At 38.0% G+C, this 21,127-nt stretch overlaps 1 protein-coding gene across 4 annotated transcripts in view; it reads left to right on the top strand.

Moving 5' to 3' along the window:
* usp13 (ubiquitin specific peptidase 13) overlaps positions 1–21,127 on the top strand; it is a 36,738-nt gene that overhangs the window by 9,100 nt on the left and 6,511 nt on the right. For 2 of the 4 annotated variants that reach the window (XM_034675819.1, XM_034675844.1), the window contains exons 6-18: positions 1,245–1,429; positions 2,392–2,489; positions 2,585–2,775; positions 3,377–3,448; positions 4,977–5,082; positions 6,438–6,563; positions 9,907–10,060; positions 10,482–10,656; positions 10,821–10,909; positions 11,327–11,449; positions 14,175–14,198; positions 14,593–14,736; positions 19,730–19,899. In XM_034675819.1, the coding sequence (XP_034531710.1) occupies positions 1,245–1,429; positions 2,392–2,489; positions 2,585–2,775; positions 3,377–3,448; positions 4,977–5,082; positions 6,438–6,563; positions 9,907–10,060; positions 10,482–10,656; positions 10,821–10,909; positions 11,327–11,449; positions 14,175–14,198; positions 14,593–14,736; positions 19,730–19,899 (1,657 nt within the window). The remainder of the gene's footprint in view (positions 1–1,244; positions 1,430–2,391; positions 2,490–2,584; positions 2,776–3,376; positions 3,449–4,976; positions 5,083–6,437; positions 6,564–9,906; positions 10,061–10,481; positions 10,657–10,820; positions 10,910–11,326; positions 11,450–14,174; positions 14,199–14,592; positions 14,737–19,729; positions 19,900–21,127) is intronic. The other 2 variants (XM_034675828.1, XM_034675837.1) reach the window with 2 other exon arrangements.

Here is a 21,127-nt window from a genome sequence, read left to right as displayed (position 1 = left end):
CCAGGCGCCTCAGGTACATTACAGAGTCATACAGAAAGGACCACTTGTATATATGAAGACTTTTATGTGGCTCTGACATGTGGAGAAGCATCCCCTTTAATGACATCAGGTTTGGTTCATGAGACCACTTCAGGATTTTTATTGCAGCAGTGTGTTTGTTGGGAATAATTACTAAAGAAACCATTAAGCAGGAAAACAGGAAGTGATTGCAATTCTACTCAGGTGTCTTAGGTGAATCAACACGTGAGAGGAGATAAGTACGAGTAGCAAAGACGATTCAACAAGGCTTTAAAATTATTTTAACTCAAAAGGCTGTGGCAGAGATCGCCAGTATTTTGATTTAAACCGTGACCCTGTTTACTGCCGACTTTCAGCCGGATGCATCCCTCATAAAAGTCTTTAGACGATCATTAAATACTTATCTTATGAGGATATTGAATCTTAAAACTCACTCTGTGTTTCAACAACTGTGTAAACTCCACAAACTCTGTTACATTCAGCTGAAGGTCTCCAGTTTACAGGGTCACTTTTAAAACCGTAACACGACGAGCGGAGGCATTTGCAGTGGGCTGAGAGAAGACTGCTGTTACAAGCTGCTAAATCAAGTGAATCACAGCTTCTTCTTTTGAAAAGTACACACACATACAATAAAGATAGAACACATTAAAGAAAGAGAAATCAAGTGAATCACACGTGTGTGTGATGTTATTAATGACGCAGGCGGAATAAAAACTCTGCGGGTTAATCTACCAATCAGACACGTTCAGCATTGTAGGCCCTGCCCCCCAAAAGCCCCGGGACCTTTGAAAAGTACTACCCCCCTAGCAGGGGCCTTTTAGGCGGGAGATTATCTACCCCTGAACTAAATTTAGACCCTGTGTCAGTTGGTCGAAATGCACGTTGTCCCGGGTAAAGTTCCTCCGGTCGAAAAACGCCTTTTTATTAATTGTACCCAGGATATTTTTTCTGTTTTTACGGAAGCCTTTTATAAAAAAAAAACAACTAAAAAATATTGTTCAACTAAATTTCAAAGCTCATCTCTGTTTATGCATATGTTATTTTGTGAAAGCCAATCAACCCTTGTGCTTGTCTCTCACAACCTATGAAGATTAATTAAAACATAGATTAATATTAAAGAAACCTCAACTCTACAATACTGCCTGACTCTTCCTCCTGACAACCATTTCAAGAACAATGCCTTCCAATGCATTTTCCTATCATTTTCTCTTTGTTTTTTCACTCAGTGGCTGGAAGTGTCAGAAGTGTGAGATGAGAGAGAACCTGTGGCTGAACCTGACAGATGGAGCAGTGCTCTGTGGGAAGTGGTTCTTCGATGGGAGCGGAGGAAACGGACATGCTCTGGAGCACTACAGAGAGACCAACCACCCCCTTGCTGTCAAACTAGACACCATCACACCAGACGGAGCAGGTCTGACACAGATAACATGATTATCTAAGCTATTGCACAAATCCAGAATCTGAGTTATTATGCATTTGTAATGAACATCCTTTCATCAGTTTACATTTCACTAAGTCTAAGGATACACACTTTTGGAAAACAATCAATCTAAATTTGCCAGTTCAGTTTGTGTTTTGTTGTATCAAGAGGTTATTGTAATGTTTTATTCAATGTATGTGTTTGTATACTGCACCCCCATTGGTTTGCATTAGATGCCTGTGGTGACCTCATGGAGTATTGATGTAAAAACAGTTTTGACTTAGTTGTATGAGATTTAAAGAGCATACTATGGTGTAATTGCTGTAATTGAGACTCTGAAGTTATATATATATATATTTTAATTATTTCTTTATTGAGGAAGATCAAACAATTTACAGTCAGTAGTTATTCTACAGCAGAATGTAACATGTATAGTAGGTAAAACTTGAAACTTGATAGTTCTACAGCAATTTAGCTCTTCATTGTTTTTTTTCAGGGAACTTAAGACATACAACAGGACATGGGAAGATTACATTTCAAGGGTATAGATGGAAGAGATTGCAAAAATCAAATAAAGAGCAAGCCAAAGATAAAATAGAAATAAACCATATCTTCACTCCTTCACAACATTCAGTCAGATGAAATCTGGCCTGACAGGTTTAACATATTCTGTCCATTTGGACCAGATTCTGTAAAATCTTTCCTTTTGAACCTTGAGGGAGAATGAAAGCCTTTCCAGAATATCGATTTGATATATTATTTCAATCCAGTCATCAATAGTAGGGGGGTCAGGTTTCAACCATTTCCTTGTGACAGCTTTTTTTGCTTCCTGCCAAAAGAATTTGTGCTAATTTCTTATAATTTATATTCCATCCATCGCAGAGAAAGTCTGAAGTTATATATTTCAAGGAATATATGTATATCATTGGAACTCACTGATCTTTTGTTTTCAGATGTCTACTCATTTGAAGAGGAGGAAGCTGTGCTGGACCCCCACATATCAGAACATTTGGCACACTTTGGAATAGACATGGTTCAGATGCAGAAAAGAGTGAGTTTTGCTTGTTAGCTTTGAGCAAACAATAACCAACAAAAGCCAAAATATGAAGATTTCTCACTGGTCCCTCCCTCTCCATCCCACTCCAGACAGAAAATGGTCACCACACAGACAACAGTTCCCGGCTGCGGGCCAGTGAATGGGAGGTGATCCAGGAGTCGGGCATGAAGCTGAAGGCGGTGTTTGGTTCTGGTTACACTGGCATCAAAAACCTGGGAAACAGCTGCTACCTCAGCACGGTGATGCAGGTCCTCTTCAACATCCCTGACTTCCAGAGGATGTGAGTACACTTCACTTAACTGAGAGGAGCATCAACATAGGCAAATTTTTAAGCAAGTAGTATATTTTGTTTTTAATATCTTTCCTCTTAGACTTTTTTTTTTCCATTTAATTTTTTTCAACATTAACATAATTATTTATCACAGCATGGATTCTTAAACACTACCACAAAATTACACTCAGAGTGTTACAAAATTTTGTCAACACAACTTGATTTATTGGCCGTTTTAATTTGATATACATAACTGAAGACTGTCTCTTTGGCCCCCAGTATCATCGGAATAGAATAACACAAAATATACTGTGGGTAACACTAACAACATGTTTTTGAATGGAGGGTTATTTGGCATGTGTTGGAGTATATGTTACTAAAGACTTGTAAGTTTACAGCAACAGGTTCAGTCTGTCTTTGAAGTAAATAAAGCAGTAAGAGAGTAAAAGCAAACATTGATACTTTTAAAACATCTCTCTGTATTTAAAAAACTTAAATGACCATCTGCTGAAGATGTTAGTACCTTTTTTGTTTACATTGAACCAGTGTTTGTGTTGTGTCCCATGTGCTCTATCTGAGCTGAGTGTGTGACTTGTATTTTGATCTTTAGGTATGTGGGTAATCTTCAGAGGATATTTGACTATTCACCCCTCGACCCTAGCCAGGACTTCGCCACACAAATGTAAGTGACTCCAGTGTTACAAGATGCAAACAAAGGAAGCTTTTTGTACCAGCTGCTGCTGTATAAGTGGCCAAAAAAGTGAAATGGCAAAAAAAATCTGAGGTTTTGTGATGAAATACATAAAGATGCTTTCAGATGTGTTTTTAAACTTTTGATAATTTTAATTGCTTTAGATAACTGAAGAAGGATGCTGCAGGCCAACATGTCAATGAATCTAAGTGAGGTCTTAAGCAATACATATTTTGTAAGATTAACACCCTACCCCCTACTCATCCTGGTAAAAGGTGTTGCATTTTGTTATGTAAGACTGTGTTGCAAGAGGGCAGCGATGCTGTGGCCATGAAAGAAAAGAAGGGTGTAAGCAAGATGGGCGATAAATATGTGTAGCAACAAACATTTTCTATTTTGAAGCACATCAGATGATAAACATGTTCATAACCATCAGTGTTTGTATTTCATAGTGTCTGTAAGCACATTCAGGTTATTTGGAAAGAAAAGATGTCTCCTAAAGCACGTAGAAATAAGATATGTGTGTGACAAAGTTGGAATGTTGAATATAAGATTTATTCTAATAACTGTATTAACCTGTTTCCTTGACTTCATTTAGATTACTCTACTTGCCCCAATAAGATCACACCTAAAGAGAATATTATTTTAACATTGTTTTACTTAGACTTACAATACAGCAGTAATTCAAAAGTAGTGATGAATAATAATTGAAGTATCTTTTTTTCAATTAATTTTAAATTTGAAAAACAAAGAGAGGTTTATTAACTGCTGAACCTCTCTACTTAGATTTTTTCAGATGAGTCTTTTTTGTTGTATTTAATGATTTTGTATGATACTATTTGATATCCTGGACATTATTTTTGTAGCCTTTTGAGCATTTACCGGGCTTTAAAAACAGTCTAAATCAATCCTATCTTGGAAATAAAGTTGAAATTTGGTTTTCAATATAATAAAAAAGGATGCATGATCATCATAGATTAAATGTAAATCATATACAGTTTCATATTTCTATTTTTGCAAAAATAAGATCTGAATCTGAGACATATTTATCCCTCATTGTTTGAATTGGTTGCAGGGTCTGCTCCCTACAGTTAATGTTTGCTGCAGTGAATTATTGGGACATTTTATATATAGGCTGTCTACAGTCTGAAGAATTAACCCAGATTTACGTTTCAAAATACACCCTTCAGGAATGAATTATGTACCTTCAAGGATAAGAAAGAGAAACTAATGGTTGACGATAGTAGAAATAAAGATGTGAAGAATCAAGGGGATTTAGGAAAAGACAGAAAAGAGTAATATCTTCCTGAAAGGTTTGTTTCCATAGCAATGGAACTAAGATTAAACTGGAACCAACTGTATGAGACTATAGAGCCAGGGTTAACAAGTTACCTGCTTGAATCAGACCCCAGGTGTATTGTCTCAGTATGTAAAAGACAACAAACCTACTGAAGACAAAAACAAATTTAAAAGACTGCTAATAAGTTTCAATGTTTACTCTTTTGTTTCTGTCCGACAGGGCTAAACTGGGACACGGACTGCTCTCAGGCCAGTACTCCAAACCACCCATGAAATCTGAGCTCATTGAACAGGTGATGAAAGAAGAACACAAGGTATTAAACGGGGTATGTCCAGCTCCCAAACTGGGTCTATAACTGACATAAGCATGATAATACTGAGTGTTAGCAAAAATACTTTTTCCTCTTAATCACCAAATCTTTGGAGTTGTCAAGATGGAGCGTTAGCCTCTCAGTTTGACAATCCAAGCATGACATGACATGTTGTTATGCAATAAATCAGTGTGTTATAAATAAACTGTGGTAACTTGCGACAGCTGGAGAGATGCTGATCTACACAAAAGGAAAATTTGATTTCTAGAGACAGTCAGATTTTCTTGTGCTGTGACTTTTTCATCTGGTCTGAAAATACTTGAGTGGCTCATATTGTTTATGCGCCCAGCTCCAGGAACAGCTCTAATACTGTGCCTTGCTGTCAGTCCCAACATCACTGCTTAATTCAGTCAATTAAACGAGCAGTGATTAATGACTGTCTCATGCTATTTTTTAAATGAAGTTAATGAAGTTGATTGTTTTTTCTTTCGTGAGTTTCCTTTACAATTTGAAAGGCAATGATATGAAATATGCCTTTGCATTTTCAACCACGTGGTACACAGTTGCCAAGACACTAGGAAGAGAGGAAAACCATTAAGGCATAATGGGGACCAGCACTAGCTCTCTAAGCTCTGGGCTTCCTTTAAGCCTGACCGGCCACAGTAATTGATAGGGCAAAGCTGTGATCCTAGACTTCCTACATGTGATGGTGGAGTCAGGTTTGGATACATGTTGACAGCTGAGAAGATGTGGGGGGAAGGGTTTGAGTTGGTATGCTATGGTCAGTTTGTAGTAAATAATATTATCCATTACAGAAACATCTGCTCTTTACAAAGTGTATTCCTTCGCTTCAGGAATGCAGAGAGAGAGTTGTCTTTTCTAGCATATAGTTGGTTCATATAAAGCGTCTGAGCAAAGTACAATGCCTAGCCGCTGAAAATTTATATCACAAACACACTGAGTAAAAAAAAAAAAAAAAAAAGGAAAAGTTTGTGAATCTTCCTAAGCAATTAATACTACCAAAAGACACAGCCAGATCCTGTTTTACCTTGTTTCTGCTAGCTAACTACTAAAACCCACACGACAGACATGAGGCTGGCTTTTAACTTCTCAACATGCTAGTAAATGTTAACCCAACTAACTTTCCGCTCTACAGGCACAGAGACAGCTCTCTACATTGCTTCATTATGATAAATCATGACCATGTTTTGAGGATCAGGGGGCCTGTAAAGAGGCTGGTGCTGCCGGCAGGCCAACTGCAGCTTCTGTCATGTTTATATGTAATTTTCTCTGATACATTGTACTTCCGTCTGAGGTAGGTGAGTGGTCATGCTGCCAGCTTGTGTGACGCCCAAATATTCTTGTTCCAGCACCAGCAGAAAGGCGTCTCTCCCCGGATGTTGAAGTCCCTGGTGAGCAGGGGACACCCAGAGTTTTCCTCCAACAGACAACAAGACGCTCATGAGTTCCTTCTGCACATCATCAACCTGGTGGAGGTGAGTGAAGTGAATCCTTATTGCAACTCATCATACTTGTCAGTCGTGAAACAGGCAATATAATATGATTACGTAGCTTGTGACATCAAAAAGAGTCAATCTGCATGCTTTATGTTTATAAAGTTTTCCATACCAGGTAAGGCCTTTCTGTTGCTCAGATGGCTTGTTAGTGGCTTGTTTCAACACTTTAAGTTGAAACAAAATCCCTCCACACATACAGGAAAATGTTATATTTATGGTCCTTAAAGTGTCCCGGTGTGAAATAAATGACCTCCTGACCTTTAATGTACCACCACCATATTGAAAATTCCCCTCGATCAACAATTCTGACTGTGACAAGGGTCCTTAAAATACGTCCTAGACAGAAATGTCTGGTGGACAATTTCGTCTGTTACAGATATATTGGTATTGGTTTGGACTATTTTTTATATGTGCTGAAATCAAAGCTTCTTTTAGAAGAATAATTGTTTGGGGTAAATAATTGCATCAACATGTGGTTTCTCCACTCCGACTCTGTAGTTTGCAAAAACAGACACCATGAAAAACATAAAGAATACTCAACTCAACTTTATTTATATAGCACCTTTCATACATAAAAACATGCAGCCCGAAGTGCTTCACAGAATATCAGAGAGAAAGAAAACAACAGCAATAGTAAAATTATAGAAGGCATGGTTATTTCTAAAATACTTAAAAATAAAATAAAATCAACACAGTAAAATATAATAAAATAAGTAATAGTGGAAAGAAAAGTTAAAAATAAGGTAGCAATGTTAACAAGATCAGGTGAATACAAGAAATACATAGATAAATGAATAATTAAATAAGATAAATATATGTTACAGCAATGATTCAAATGATAATGGTTAAAATAATAATACAAATAATTAAAATAATAAAGAATAAAGTTAAAGAATAAAGTTACTTCATTCAAAAGCTATACTTCAGAGCACATTTTAATAGTGTAACTGAGGCAAAATCAATGCTGCTCAAACATTTAAAGCTCCAACTGCCATTATATCAGTAATGTGTAAATTTTTCCTCCCTTAAAATTGGCATCAGTATCAGTCTCAAAAATGTTATAAAGGCCAGGCTCCACTGAGAAAATGAAAGCATTCTATTCTATAGTCTATTTTCTGGACACAAGGTTCAGTTTCCAGCTTTTAGGAGCTTTAAAAACATTACACCAGCAGATTGAGTTTTCTTGGTCATTCTGACATTTGCTCAGTGGTTATGTTATTGACACACTTGTTATAAGTCATTATATGGGAGTGATAAACTACTGTTTATAAGAGAATCATTTAAAATGTAAAGGTTAGGGTACACACCATCATGACAATGATACCATTTAGCGTCACAAAAACAAGCATAAATGGATGCTGCCTCTGAAAAAATGACATTCCTAGTCAAATTTATTTTGTTGTTGTGAAATCACAATGATCTCAAAAACGTCTGGATTCTTTTTCTGACCTCTGGCACACATGGACAGCTAGTTGATTTGGAGGGGAGGGTCTGTTTTTGAGCATGCTGATCCTTGGTTGGTACATACACATGGGGTGTTCTGACATGTCTTCTCAACTGGGACATATAAATAGCTCAGTGCTATCTGTTACACAGGGGGGCTAGATAATACCCCCTGTTCTGCCTCTGCTATGATGCATGCACTAACCTCAACCAAACACCTCAATCCAACCCTATCAACAAAACATACCACCAAAACTCTTCAAGCAAGGATTACTTCTTTATAGAGACCTCAGGTGCTCTCCTGCTTTCTGCCCTCTCTCATTCCTCTCTCTGGCCTCTACAGCTGTCTGTAAACGAGAGACTGATTTAGTTGTGCAGACATAGATAACGTGACTTAAACCAAAACCATCAGCAACATTTTCTTCTGTCTGTGTCAGCCTGCACACTTGGCCTGACTTAAATTAACTAATGTATTTCTGTAGCCTCTTAGAATAGAAAGGCTGCAGTGCGAAGTTGTGCGATAAGTTGCTGGCCATCCTTCATCACAGACTTCAGATACCCCCAATATGAACTCTAATGACCCCTACTGCTCAGCGAGTGGACACAGAATCACTCAGGGAAAATTAACGTGTCCATGATCTGAAAAGAGGTTACAATCCCAGTGATGCCGGGACAGGTTAATTGAGGCGGCTCTTAAATTGAAGAATTGAATCTTCAGTGTGAATGACTGTATAAAGAGATGTGGGTCAAACAGCAGTTGTGTTGAAGTCATGCCAGGAGACTGTAATAGACGACAGCAAAGAATAACTTATAGACAGAGTTATATTTCAGAGCCAAGGCTGTCATGTGTCACAAGCTTTGCATGTTCATGTTCCATGTGAAAGCAGACATGTGTTATTTTAAACAACTTTGATTGGAAAATAATTGTTTAGAGGCTGCTTGGTGTAGCATTTCATTTTTAAGTTTCACATTTGAACAATTTAAAATCAGTGAAGTGTCTTTATAATTATTTTGCTATATGAAAGCCTTGATTAAACACTAAACTGGAATGAGATTATTGGGGTATTAGTGCGATGTCAAACTATAAAATTATATGAGGAATAGATAAATGTGACAAATTACAGGGAGGCACTAAGATTTCATTTAACATCTTTAGATAGACAATGAATCAGTCAAAATACATAAGTTATAAGATTTAATGCACATTTTTTTTAAATTATATGTCACTTTACGTTAAACTTATCAATTAATCAATCAATCAAGCTTTATTTATTAGCACCTTTCATACCCCAAAGTGCTTTACAGCGATTGGAAAACAAGAAAGAAGCAGAAATAAAACAATTGCAAGACAAATTAGGGGTAGATAATAATATTAATACAAATAATAATAATTAAAATTAAAATTAAAATAACATAAAATAAAATAGAGACTAAAATAGAGACTATTGCACACCAACAAGAAAATATGTGTAATTAAAATAAGTTAAATCATCAAAATTAAGAATAAAAATAGTTAAAATAAATAGATTTAAAAAGGGTAAAGATAAGAGTTGAAAATAAAACGAAGGCTAAAAGTATCAATGAAACTGAGTAGATAAATAAAATAAATGAATGAATGAATAAATACATAAAAATAGAATAAGATAATAGTTAAAATTACTTAAATAGTAAAACAACATTTAAATCAATATTACAGTAAAAAGTAATAAAATTGTTAAACCCTACATAAAAGCCAGACTGAATAAATACGTTTTTAGTTTATGTTTAAAAGTCTCAATATCTCTGTCAGCGCCTCTCAGATCCAAAATCTGTTCTTTTTATTAGTTGTTGATATTCAGACTGACCCTCTCACCTTGCCTGCTTGTTACTGTTTTTTCAGAGGAACAGCGCAGGGTCTGAAAACCCAAGTGACGTCTTCCGCTTCCTGGTGGAAGAACGAATTCAGTGCTGCCAGTCGCGCCGGGTTCGTTACACTCAGCGGGTCGACTATTGCATCCAGCTGCCGGCGCCTATCGAGGCAGCCACCAATAGAGGTAAATAAACTTCTGCACAAACACACATTACAGTTTGTTTTTTTGTGGCTGCTTGTTGTGGTTGGCAGAGTTGGTGTGATGTTAGACTCCAGAGGCATCAGTTGCAGGTCTTACTGTGAAAGAGCACAGAGGGTCCAGACTGTGAGCTCTGGAGTCTACAACTAATTTAACTAATCATGTGTTCTATTTATAGAATTATCAAAGCTAGATGTAACAATGTAACATCACTGTATTGTACAGGATTATCTAAAATCATATGTGACTTGGTGAAAAAGAAAGTCTTTTGTTGATGCAGATTGCAGCTGAGGTTGTCATTCCTGCCAGCAGCATATTGACTTAAACATAAACACATTGAGAATTTCATTTGCACTACATTTATGGTAAGACTTTGAAGTGTTTGTGTGTGTTTTTGTTCTACTAGAGGAGCTGTTGGCATATGAGGCCAAGCTAAAGGATGCTGAGGAGAACATGCAGGCTCCTCCTGAGCCGGTGAAAGCACGGATCCCCTTCACTGCCTGCCTGCAGGCCTTCACAGAGCCGGATAACGTCCCAGACTTCTGGAGCTCGGCGCTGCAAGCCAAGTCAGCTGGTGTCAAGTAAGTGGAGGGCCTCCTGCTTCTTTGCCTGAAAGAACTACTTCATCACATATTAAGTTATTTTTCATCACCCGTCATTTGATTGAAAACTTGGTTTTGAATGGAAAGGTTCTATATATTTTTTGGAAGCCCCCTTTAAAAACTGTTGTAATTTTTCTCTGCAGAACTTCCCGATTCGCTTCCTTCCCCGAGTATTTGATTTTGCAGGTCAAGAAGTTCACTTTCGGGGTTGACTGGGTGCCAAAGAAACTCGGTAACTGTTTGTCACACTTCTCTGATTCATGGGATTTAAAAAAAAAAAAAAATTCTGTCCACCAAAGCTGTGCCTTGATTTAAGGATTTGCAGTTTCATAGCTCCCCTGCAGAGGGCACCATAAAACCACAATTCATAACACAAATCTGGTAACAGGGAATCAGCTGCTTAAGTAAATGTGATATCCTTCATGGCGTTGACAACAAAACAAGGATTTTAAGTTTTTAACTCTTGCTACTGGCACATGACCACAAAACAGATAGTTGTGTTAAGTGATATTAATTCGTAATGATCTTTAGTGTGTGATACTTTCTTAATACAATACAATGACAGAAGGGACTTATGTCAGAGTGTCTTATCAGCATGCATGACGATGCACTCTTTTGTTAAGTTTTTTATTTGCTTGTTCCTGTATAGATCTGGTCATAGATGTTCCAGACTTCCTGGACCTGAGCCGGATGCGGGCTACTGGGCTGCAGGCGGGTGAGGAGGAGCTTCCTGACCTCATGCCTCCTATTGTGCTACCTGAAGACACCAGAGGTAAAGAACAAGTCATTTCTATACTGAAGAAGTTGAAAATTGTACCTGTACACAGATCTCTATGTGTGTGAATGCATAATCACACACTAACAGTTAGATTAGCAGATATGTCAGTACAGTTTGGAGAGCACACTTTTGTGATTCATTCAAAGGCAGATGACCATCATTGTCACTCGTATCATGTAAAGGATATTATAGCCTTTTAATTAGCTTTTTACGTTACATATTTACAAACAAACATTGGTAGCTACACCTGGTTGTGCTTCAGATGAATGTTGCAGTTGCTGTTTTGCGATCAGATATTGCTTCATTTATGTCAAACAGGATTCAAGAGAAGCGTCACATAATCTCCCATGACTCATGTACGGTGGTTGTGTTCAATAAACAGTCAATAAAATGTTGCTCTGAAAGCTACCTAGAATATGTGTTGCTCCACAGCTGCAGCATGACATCCTTTTCACCAGGTGTGGGGTATTTTTGTGACAGAGACAAATGATCCGTGAAATTGTCTCCAATATGATGTTCTGCTCAAAGCTACCCAAGTTTTCTCTTAAGGGCATATTGAATGGGATCTCAGGGGAAAGGCATGCTCAATCAATTACTGAAAAGTTGTTGTGTTCACAGTGGCTAAGCCTAATAAGTTTTAATGATTTTATGAGATCCTGTTGTAATGCATTTCCCTCGGCTCTGGGAAGAACAAACTGAAGGCTAGCGATTGCGTGTTATTTTGTTCTGGAAAGGTAGTTGCAGCAGGGTGCCATTCTAGTGTTATATTCAATACAGAGTAGTGGAGCTGAAACTTTCTCTGTCTCCTCTGTGATTGCAATTCTTCTCTCTCTATTCCTCCTTCTGTTGTTTGCAAAGTTCAGCTACATCAACTTATCAGTGTCCTCCTTAATATTTCAGCAGGCGTGAAGCACAAAGTGTTCTATACTGTCTCAAGCTCCAAACGCAACACACAAAAAGGGGTCCAAAGAGCATAGCAGAGGCACAGTAGCATCTGCAAGCCGGCTGTGCTGGGCTTCACACATTGACAGACTCAGGAGGAGTTTTTTTTTTCTTTTTTCTAAGAGCTTTACAGAATCGTTTAGCTGGCTGCTCCTTCAGACGGGAAACTCTGAGGACAACACTGGAGTCTGAACATGTTTGTCTGAGTGTGCCTTAATATTTTAGAACTTAACGTTACATGCTGTACTTGCTATCTCAGGCCTCCAAACACATGAAATGGCTTCTTGGATGAGTGCAGTATCTACTGAAAACTATGCAGAGTATGAACATTAAATCCCCATTTGAGATCAAAATACCTTGCTTAGGCAGCAAACACAGCTACAACTTACACTAACTCTGTGCAGCTATACTACACAGCGGCTGTGAATCGATGCATAAAAATACATCTGTATGTTTCTTGGAACTAGATATTTCAAGGTGGTTGAACTGAATCTCTGTTTTTGTGCTTACCCATTGACTCACTTGAATCAGAGCTTCTGTCTCTACTGACAGTGTGAAAATAATGCAGTTTGAAATGTCAAATGAAAAAAGGATATCACGTTTTGTTTTCAATACATGTTCTGATAGATTTATCAATTTCTCTCTTATATGATGATTGAATCAATCAAATAAATCAGTGGTCCATTATCTGTAGCAGTGATAGATCCTTGGTCACACTTCTGTCTCCAAAATGCTTCAGTGCTTCTCACTGATTACACGGCATCGCAGAAATACGTTTTCCTGGATGCTGATAAAACCACATTACTTGGGGCGCTGGTGGCCAAGCGGTCTAAGCACCCCACATACTGGGGCAAGAGTCCTCGTCACGAGGGTCGCTGGTTCGATTCCCGCCAGTGACCATCTTCTGCATGTCTTCCCCCGCTCTCTACTCTCCACATTTCCTGTATCTCTTCAGCAAGAGCAAACAAAAACACATTACTTTCCACTTGTCGGTGTGTCATCCATTCCAGGCCATTGCAATTATATTTTTTTTTCATTAATTTGAAGGACAAAAAGGACAATGTTAAACTGCTCCCCTATTTAGTGCGCATATTGATATCTGTAATAGTTACTATGCTAATCAGATCGTCTCCTTTTAGAATCAAACTCAAAAACTCAGTCATTTTTAGATTCATACTGTGTCAATGAGGGAGGAAACAAACAGAAGATTGAAGACTTGTGCACTACAACTGACTTTATCAGGTCATTATTTAGTTTAATGTAACAAATAGCCTCTAATTAAAACTCTGGGGTAACGTGGAGGGATATTCAATAGGAGCTAAATTTGAGAGAGAAGTGCATGGAGACCAGTATAACTTTTTAACTGTGCCCACGTGTGACAACTTCCTTAAAGCTATTTAAAAGTTTTCCATCAGAGGCCTCGTTAAGCGACCGGTCATACCAGACCAATGAAACTTAATTCAATGTTACATGGTCTCACTTAAACATTGTTTCAAAATAAGTCAAAGGATTTTAATGTTTTAACTGATCTTTATCTTGCTTTGTCTAAATTAGTTTTCAATAAAACTAAGTCACTCAAAGATGATAATTATTGCCTTGAGGCTGCTACGTAAAATAATCTGGCAATACCAACTAAAAATAATCAGTACTATCTGGGTTAATTTGCATTTTATCTCCAATTGATTAAATACTCTATTCAGTAAGAATGCACAAAGCTATTGATGTATTTGATCTCATTGTGTGCTGTCACCTGACATGATGTTTTCTTCTGTTACAGATAACTCCATGGGCTCCTTGGACTGTGAGTGTATTTAAGTTTACTCTCAAAAATAACATGTTGGATTAATATAAACTTAAGCCTTTGAAAATGTATTCTAAGCATCAAGCAATAGCTCAGCAGCTAAACTGTAACCATGTCTGCATGAGCAGGTGCTGCATCTGCTCTTTACTTCCAAACAAACTTTACTTTTGCATGTGGCTCTGTTCATTTTATCCAGGCTCATTTCTCTCCTTGATGAATTATCCCGCGATGAAGAACCCTCCCTAGGGCTGATTCTCGACTGGTCCCTTTGTTTAATGAGGCCCAAAGAGAGAGAGCCACCGCAGAACTTGTTTGGTTGTGTAAACCAGAAAGTTAGTGTTGAATCAGCAGCGGCTGTACTTTAGTTATTGATGTGGGTTTATCGTGTCCCCAGCTCCAGAAATAGATGAGGCGGCAGTAATGCAGCTGGCGGAGATGGGCTTTCCGCTCGAGGCCTGCAGGAAGGCGGTCTACTACACAGGCAACATGGGCCCTGAGATGGCCTTCAACTGGATCATAGCCCACATGGAGGAGCCTGGTGAGGACACGTCACTGCATTCAGTGAAATATCAGAAACAAATAATCACATTTTTTACTCTTTACATCAAGATTTCACTCAGCATATTTTAAATGAGTGCATTCAAGTGCACAACCTTAAACCCATACATTTGTTTCACTGGAAGCAGAGACAAGAACATTCAGCCACACCCAAATGTTTTATTTAATTTTTTCAAAGAGAGACGTGAAGGTTAAGTTCTACCACTTACTCTTTGTCTTTCAGCATGACAGCACCAAAATTAACTAGAAAAAATACATGTTGAAGACAAGGATAAAGATTTGTTACGCATAGATACGACTATTTTTGAACCTGCTTATTGGTTTCCAGACACAAAAAAATGCAAAACATAAACACTGGAAAGTTGGTACGTTGTGGAAAGTGTTGATAAAACAGATCATAATGGTTTCAAATAATTTAAAGGCTGTAATTAATTTAAATTTAATTATATGCCAGCAGCATGTTGAAGAACAGTTGAGACACGGGCATGTTTACCAGTGTGTTGCATCACCTCTTCTTTTAACAACACTCTATAAGTGTTTAGAACCCAGGAGACCAGTTTTGGGAGTTTTGAAAGTTATACATGTCCAAATGTTTTCAGTAGGGCACAAGACATGACTGTAAGTAGGCCAGATCAGAATTCTTCTACTACAGAGCGATGCTGTTGTAATACCTGCGAAATGTAATTCGGTCTCTTCTTGACGTCTTATGCTAGGTCTTCTCTGAAAAAGGCATTGACTGGGTGGCAGCATTTGTTGCTCCAAAACCCGTTCATGGTGTTCAGCATTAATCCTTTCCAGATGTGTAAGCTACCCATGCCATGCACACTTATGCATCCTCATACCATCATGGATGCTCACTTAAGAAGTTTGTGCTGATAACAAGCCAGGTGATCCCTCCCCTCTTCAGAGTGTAGAATGTGGCGTCCATGATTTCGAAAAAATAAAAATGCCATACTTGATTCGTCAGACTGCAGGAACGTTTTTCTCGTTTTTCAGTCCATCTTAAATGTGCTCAGGCCCAAAGAAGTTGCCAGCATTTCAGGATAATGTTTATAGATTGTTTCCTTTTTACATGGTACAGGTTTAACTTGTATTTGTGGATGCAGCACCAAACTGTTTTCAGAGAGGGGGCTTTTTGGGGGTGATTTTGAGCCTATGCAGTGATTCCCATCAGAGTCATGTCTGTTTGAAATGGGACTGTAGATCATTACCAACTAGTATTTATTTCAACCTTGTTTTTTACTTCAAGTGTTTTGCTGGCATCTAATTTTAAAATGAGCATATATTCACATACTACTACTACTACTAACAATAATAATCTGTATTTCTAGAGCCCTTTTCAAAAACTATGTTACAAGGTGCTTTACAATGCCTCTAAGGACGTGCAAAATAAAGAGCTGTTTTAAAGGCCATACAGTCAGTGCAAATGTCCTAACCATTAAAAGAACATGAAATCATAAAAACAACTTAAAAACAAAATAGAATGAAATTAAAACAAAATAAAACAAAATAGAACAAAATAATTCAAAATAAAAACAAAAAGAAAGCAGGACCCTGTGCAAGGCACCTTTATTAAATAAAATCAGGAAATGCTCTCCGAAAAAAGAACGTTTTGAGCAATGACATTAAAGAGAGCACAGGATCCGCCAACCTAATTTCCATTTGCACTTCAGTCCACAGTTGTGGGGTCTGGACTTGGCCACATAAAACCATCATATTTCTCAGTTTGAAAATGTATAGGTTGTATTTGAACTATTTTCAATTAAATGTATTCTTTAAATGATTTGCAAACATCAAAATGAGTTTTTATGAAAATTGTAAACAATGTCCCATCGTTTTTTGAAGTAGGGTTACGGGATACAAGAGAAAAGGTATTATTTCTTTGTCATTTTATATTGATTGCAACATGGTTGCTATACCATATATAATATCTGTTTCTGTTAGGGCTTAGCGAGATTCAGAAAAGGTCTGCCACTTTTTCTCCTTCTCTAAAATTTCAGCAATGTAGCACATGCCTCAGCTTTTTAAAATCAAAGTGCTGCATTACTTTCCCGAATTTGACAAGGGGTTAATGGCTTTTCCTTTTCCTTTAAAAGGTTGTAATTGGCTTCAACTATGGAGCTATAGTGGCCCGAAATCATTAATAAAAAAGTCAGAGGATCAAAATTAATCCTTAAAAGGTAAAGTTCAACAGATCATGAAAGGGGGTCTGGAAATCAAAAATAGTTGACACAAAATAGAAACAAGAGAATATGCCATGGGGGATGCATATTACATGTGCATGAGGGTAAAAGGGTAACAGCAACCCAGAGAAACCAAAAATACTGGTAACAAATAATCACAACAACAGCTGCACTGGAAGAGCCCCTGTTGGAGCCGATTTATTATTTGAATTAACATTGTTATTATTATCATTTATATAATGCTAAGGTTAACTAATTTTGAATTATTATTGTTTATTTTGTATTTAGTTTCTCACATCCCTCCTCCTGCCCAGGCTGTCCTCCTCCCCACTCCTTTGATTAGGGAGTCAGGCCACCTGGCTCCAGGTGTGTTTTTCCTTTTGTGTGCAGGAGTGAGGAGAGTGAGGAGTGAGACAGTTTTTCAACCACACGAAATTATGCTGAATTACCTTTTCTTTTTCTGAAAGTCAACCCGGAGTATATTTTCGTTAATCTGAATAAATTCAGGTATTCTTTGAAACCGAAATCTCCGTGAGTGCTTTTTATTTATTTAGTGAGTTCTTAAGCCTCCTCCTCACGGACTACTCTTTTTATATTTTGACATTTTTTTTGGATAATAAGAGTAGCCATAACAGCCCCAGTTCTCAAAAGCTGACTCTACAGACTTCAAGAGGTGAACATGAGGTATGAGCTCAGGGGCAATAACTGAGGAAAAATAACACAGCTTCAAAAGACAGCAGTCACATGGTGTTTTTCTGTAGCAGTCACAAAGCCTTTTTCTGTAAGCCAGTAAACTCACATGTGAAGTTTGTCTTGGGCTTAGTTTTCTGTAAAACCTTCTGATGCTGCTAATCTGTCAAAAACATTTCTGTAGTGAGTATACAAAGCAAGGCAAACGTATTTCTATGGGACGTTTTAAACACAGAGGTAATACAAAGTGAGAGGCACACACATCACATCGCTCATTCTTCCATTACAGTCTAAGTCACTATTGCAAATATCAGACTTCATGTCTCTTTGTGTACTGGAGCTGTTTATCTCTGCATGTCTCATCACCATTTACTTCAGTCAGAGCTGACTTTGTTTCTCGTAGATCGCTCAGCAGTAGAAATGTTCCCCTGAGGCTTTGACTCTCGTCGCTATTATTTCTCTAGTCGGCTGTAAAGGGCCTCTACAGAGAAGAGGAATAAGGGCAGCCTGGTACAGCTTTTAAATGGGCCTAATGCAACTTCAAATGGGCTGCATTCAGCCTCAGTTACATCAGCAAAACAGTCTGTCCCTGCCTGAGGCACAAAGGTTACTTCTTCTGCCTCTCCCACATTTGTTAGCTTTCATAACTATCCCATTAGCATCACTTCAACTTATTATTTTACAGAAAACCTTGTTTTCAAATGTTTAAAGAATAGACTCTTCTTCTAGACTTGTTCTTCAGAGCTCTGCATTGTATAAGCTCAACTATTAGATTCTGCAGAGGCAAAGGAGACTTAATTATCAACAACATATGATTGACTTTAAGTAAATTCAGTAAAAGCTGAAACTGAGCCATTTGACAAGACAACAGTTGATGTAAACATCATAAATATCTCTTGTGTCCCTATATCTCATATACCATAAATCCTCTAATACAAAACAGGGCTTTTATTTGCTTTTACTGCAGAAGCTACAAGAACTTTATATGAAGCAGGTTTTGTATCAGATACAGGCCTTTACATCAGATTCTCTCTGTCTAAGAGGTATAATTGTTGATAATTTAGTACAAAAGATTGCGCCTGCTAGACCTGTGCAAACGAGCCAAAAAGACATAATTCAATTCACAAAGCACGCAAAATGGTTAAATGCTTCACAAACTGCACTGCTGTGTTTGTACACAATTCAATGAGCTACTATGCAATCACTTGATGTCTTTTTCTATGCAAATGAGCCTCATTGCAAAAAAAAAAACAAAACTCATTCACTAAGACTGTGGCCAACAGCCATGATGGTAGTAGTCGCACTGGAGTATTTGTAAGTGTCATCACGCTTACACTCTTCGGTGATCGTGACTATTCCACCCCTTGATGACCTGAAATGTATATATATATGTACACAAAGTCTGTTAATATCACTTTGACATGCCGGTTTTAATAATAATCAGGGGTAAAATCAGTCTGGGGCTGTCTGTGGCTTAACCACCTGGCACCTGCACATAGAGGTTGTGCCATGACACATCGAGGAGTTTATATACGTGTACTGCTATACCTTGTGTGAGGTCACTTAATATCCATTAGAATCTTTTAAAGAGAGAAAATGTATTGCAGTTCACTAAGAAATTAGAAAGACTACATTTGTAGTTGCTTTCTTGCATGAGGATTTTTTCTGAATTCATTAATATTCATGTCAATTTCCTCTTGTAAGCATTCCTCTAAATAGTAGTAAAATCAGTGGTCTTCAAAGCTGCAGCTTCCATACAGAAAGAAAGGGTCTGGATCTCTCCCTGCACTCTTGTATGATTGAAGTTTTTATGTAACAGTTGTGCGTTTCAAGTTTAAATTATTTACAGTGGCAGCTTGTTGCTACTACTTTCATTATGGAACTGCCCTTTCATAACCTTTTAAGGTTTCATATATTCATTTTAATTCTCTAGCACTTTCAGACAAGAGTCCACTACAGAGCAGCAATTAAATGTTGCTCTGCTGCTGATTCTTCTACCCCTAATGCGAATATATTAACTGATTGTTTTAAAAATAAATGCATATCTAAGTCATCTTGTTATCATTCTCTCTCCCTTTCTCTCTATCTCTCCTCTTTCAGACTTTGCAGAACCTCTCACCCTGCCCTCCATGATCGATCCTGGTCCCTCCACCAGTGACAGCCCCATGGGTGCCACCCCGCTAGGCAACTCGCCCCCTGAGGAAAGCATTTCCATCCTCACTTCCATGGGCTTCCCCCGCACTCACAGCATCCAGGCACTCAAAGCCACGGTCAGTCTGCTGCCCACGCTGTTTATGAATGCACTTTGTGTACCAGTAAACACACACCTTCCTATCCTGACATCCTTTCTTTTTTAATAGTTTGTTTTTCTGTCAGCTGATAATTCAGATTAGCCAATATCATCATAAATAGTTGTTAATTGAGATCAATTTATGAGTGTCACATTTACTGCTCGAGTGTAACTAATACGTATTATTCTGTAGTTACTTTCCTAAGCTGCACCTCAGTTTGCATATTGATTTATAATGAATGTCTAGAAAAGGCTTGTTAGCCACTGTGTGAACTGATAATAATAATAATAATAATAATAATAATAATAATAATAATAATAATAATAATAATAGATTTTATTTATAAAGCGCTTTTCTAAAAACTCAAAGACACTGCACAAAGGATAAAACATCATATAAAACAACAGAATAATAAAAACATGAATAAAATACATTTAAAAGCAATCATACGTTAAAAGCAATTCTAAACAGGGGAGTTTTTGTGAGTGTTTTGAAGGTGGACAGGTTGGGGTAGGTTCTAATGTTTAGTGGTAAGGCATTCCAGAGGGTGGGGGCGGCAACAGAGAAAGCTCTGTCCCCCCAGGTTCGGTGCTTGGTGTCAGGTGGTAGGGAGAGGAGGTGGACGTTGGAGGATCGGAGGTTACGGGAGGGGGTGTGGTGGTGGAGCAGGTCCGTGAGGTAAGAGGGGGCCTGGTTATGGAGGGCTTTGTGGGTGAGAGGGAGGATTTTAAAATGTATACGTTGTTTGATAGGGAGCCAGTGGAGGTTTTGGAGGACAGGTGTGATGTGGTCATGGGAGCAGGTGTGGGTGAGCAGGCGGGTGGCAGAGTTCTGGATATATTGTACTTAGTTGAGTTGTTTTGAAGCAAGGCCATAGAAGATGCTATTACAGTAGTCGATTCTGGAAGTAATAAATGCGTGGATTAAGGTTTCAGCGGTGAAAAAGGAGAGAGAAGGACGGAGACTGGCGATATTTTTAAGGTGGAAGAAGGCGGTTTTGGTGATGTGCTTGATGTACTGTTCCAGAGTGAGATGGGAGTCCAAAATGATACAGAGGCTGTGAACATGTGAGGACGGGGTGAGGGCATTAACGATAAGGAGGTTGAAGTTGTTGGTGGTTGTGGTAAGGGATTTGGGGCTGATGATTAGGAGGTCAGATTTTTCACAGTTGAGTTGGAGGTAGATTTTTTGCATCCAGGATTTAATT

Source organism: Notolabrus celidotus, chromosome 2 (genome assembly GCF_009762535.1).
Source record: "Notolabrus celidotus isolate fNotCel1 chromosome 2, fNotCel1.pri, whole genome shotgun sequence".
NCBI classification, from domain to species: Eukaryota; Metazoa; Chordata; class Actinopteri; order Labriformes; family Labridae; genus Notolabrus; species Notolabrus celidotus.
Note: the sequence above shows the minus strand (reverse complement) of the source record. Positions and strands in the feature narration are given on the sequence as shown.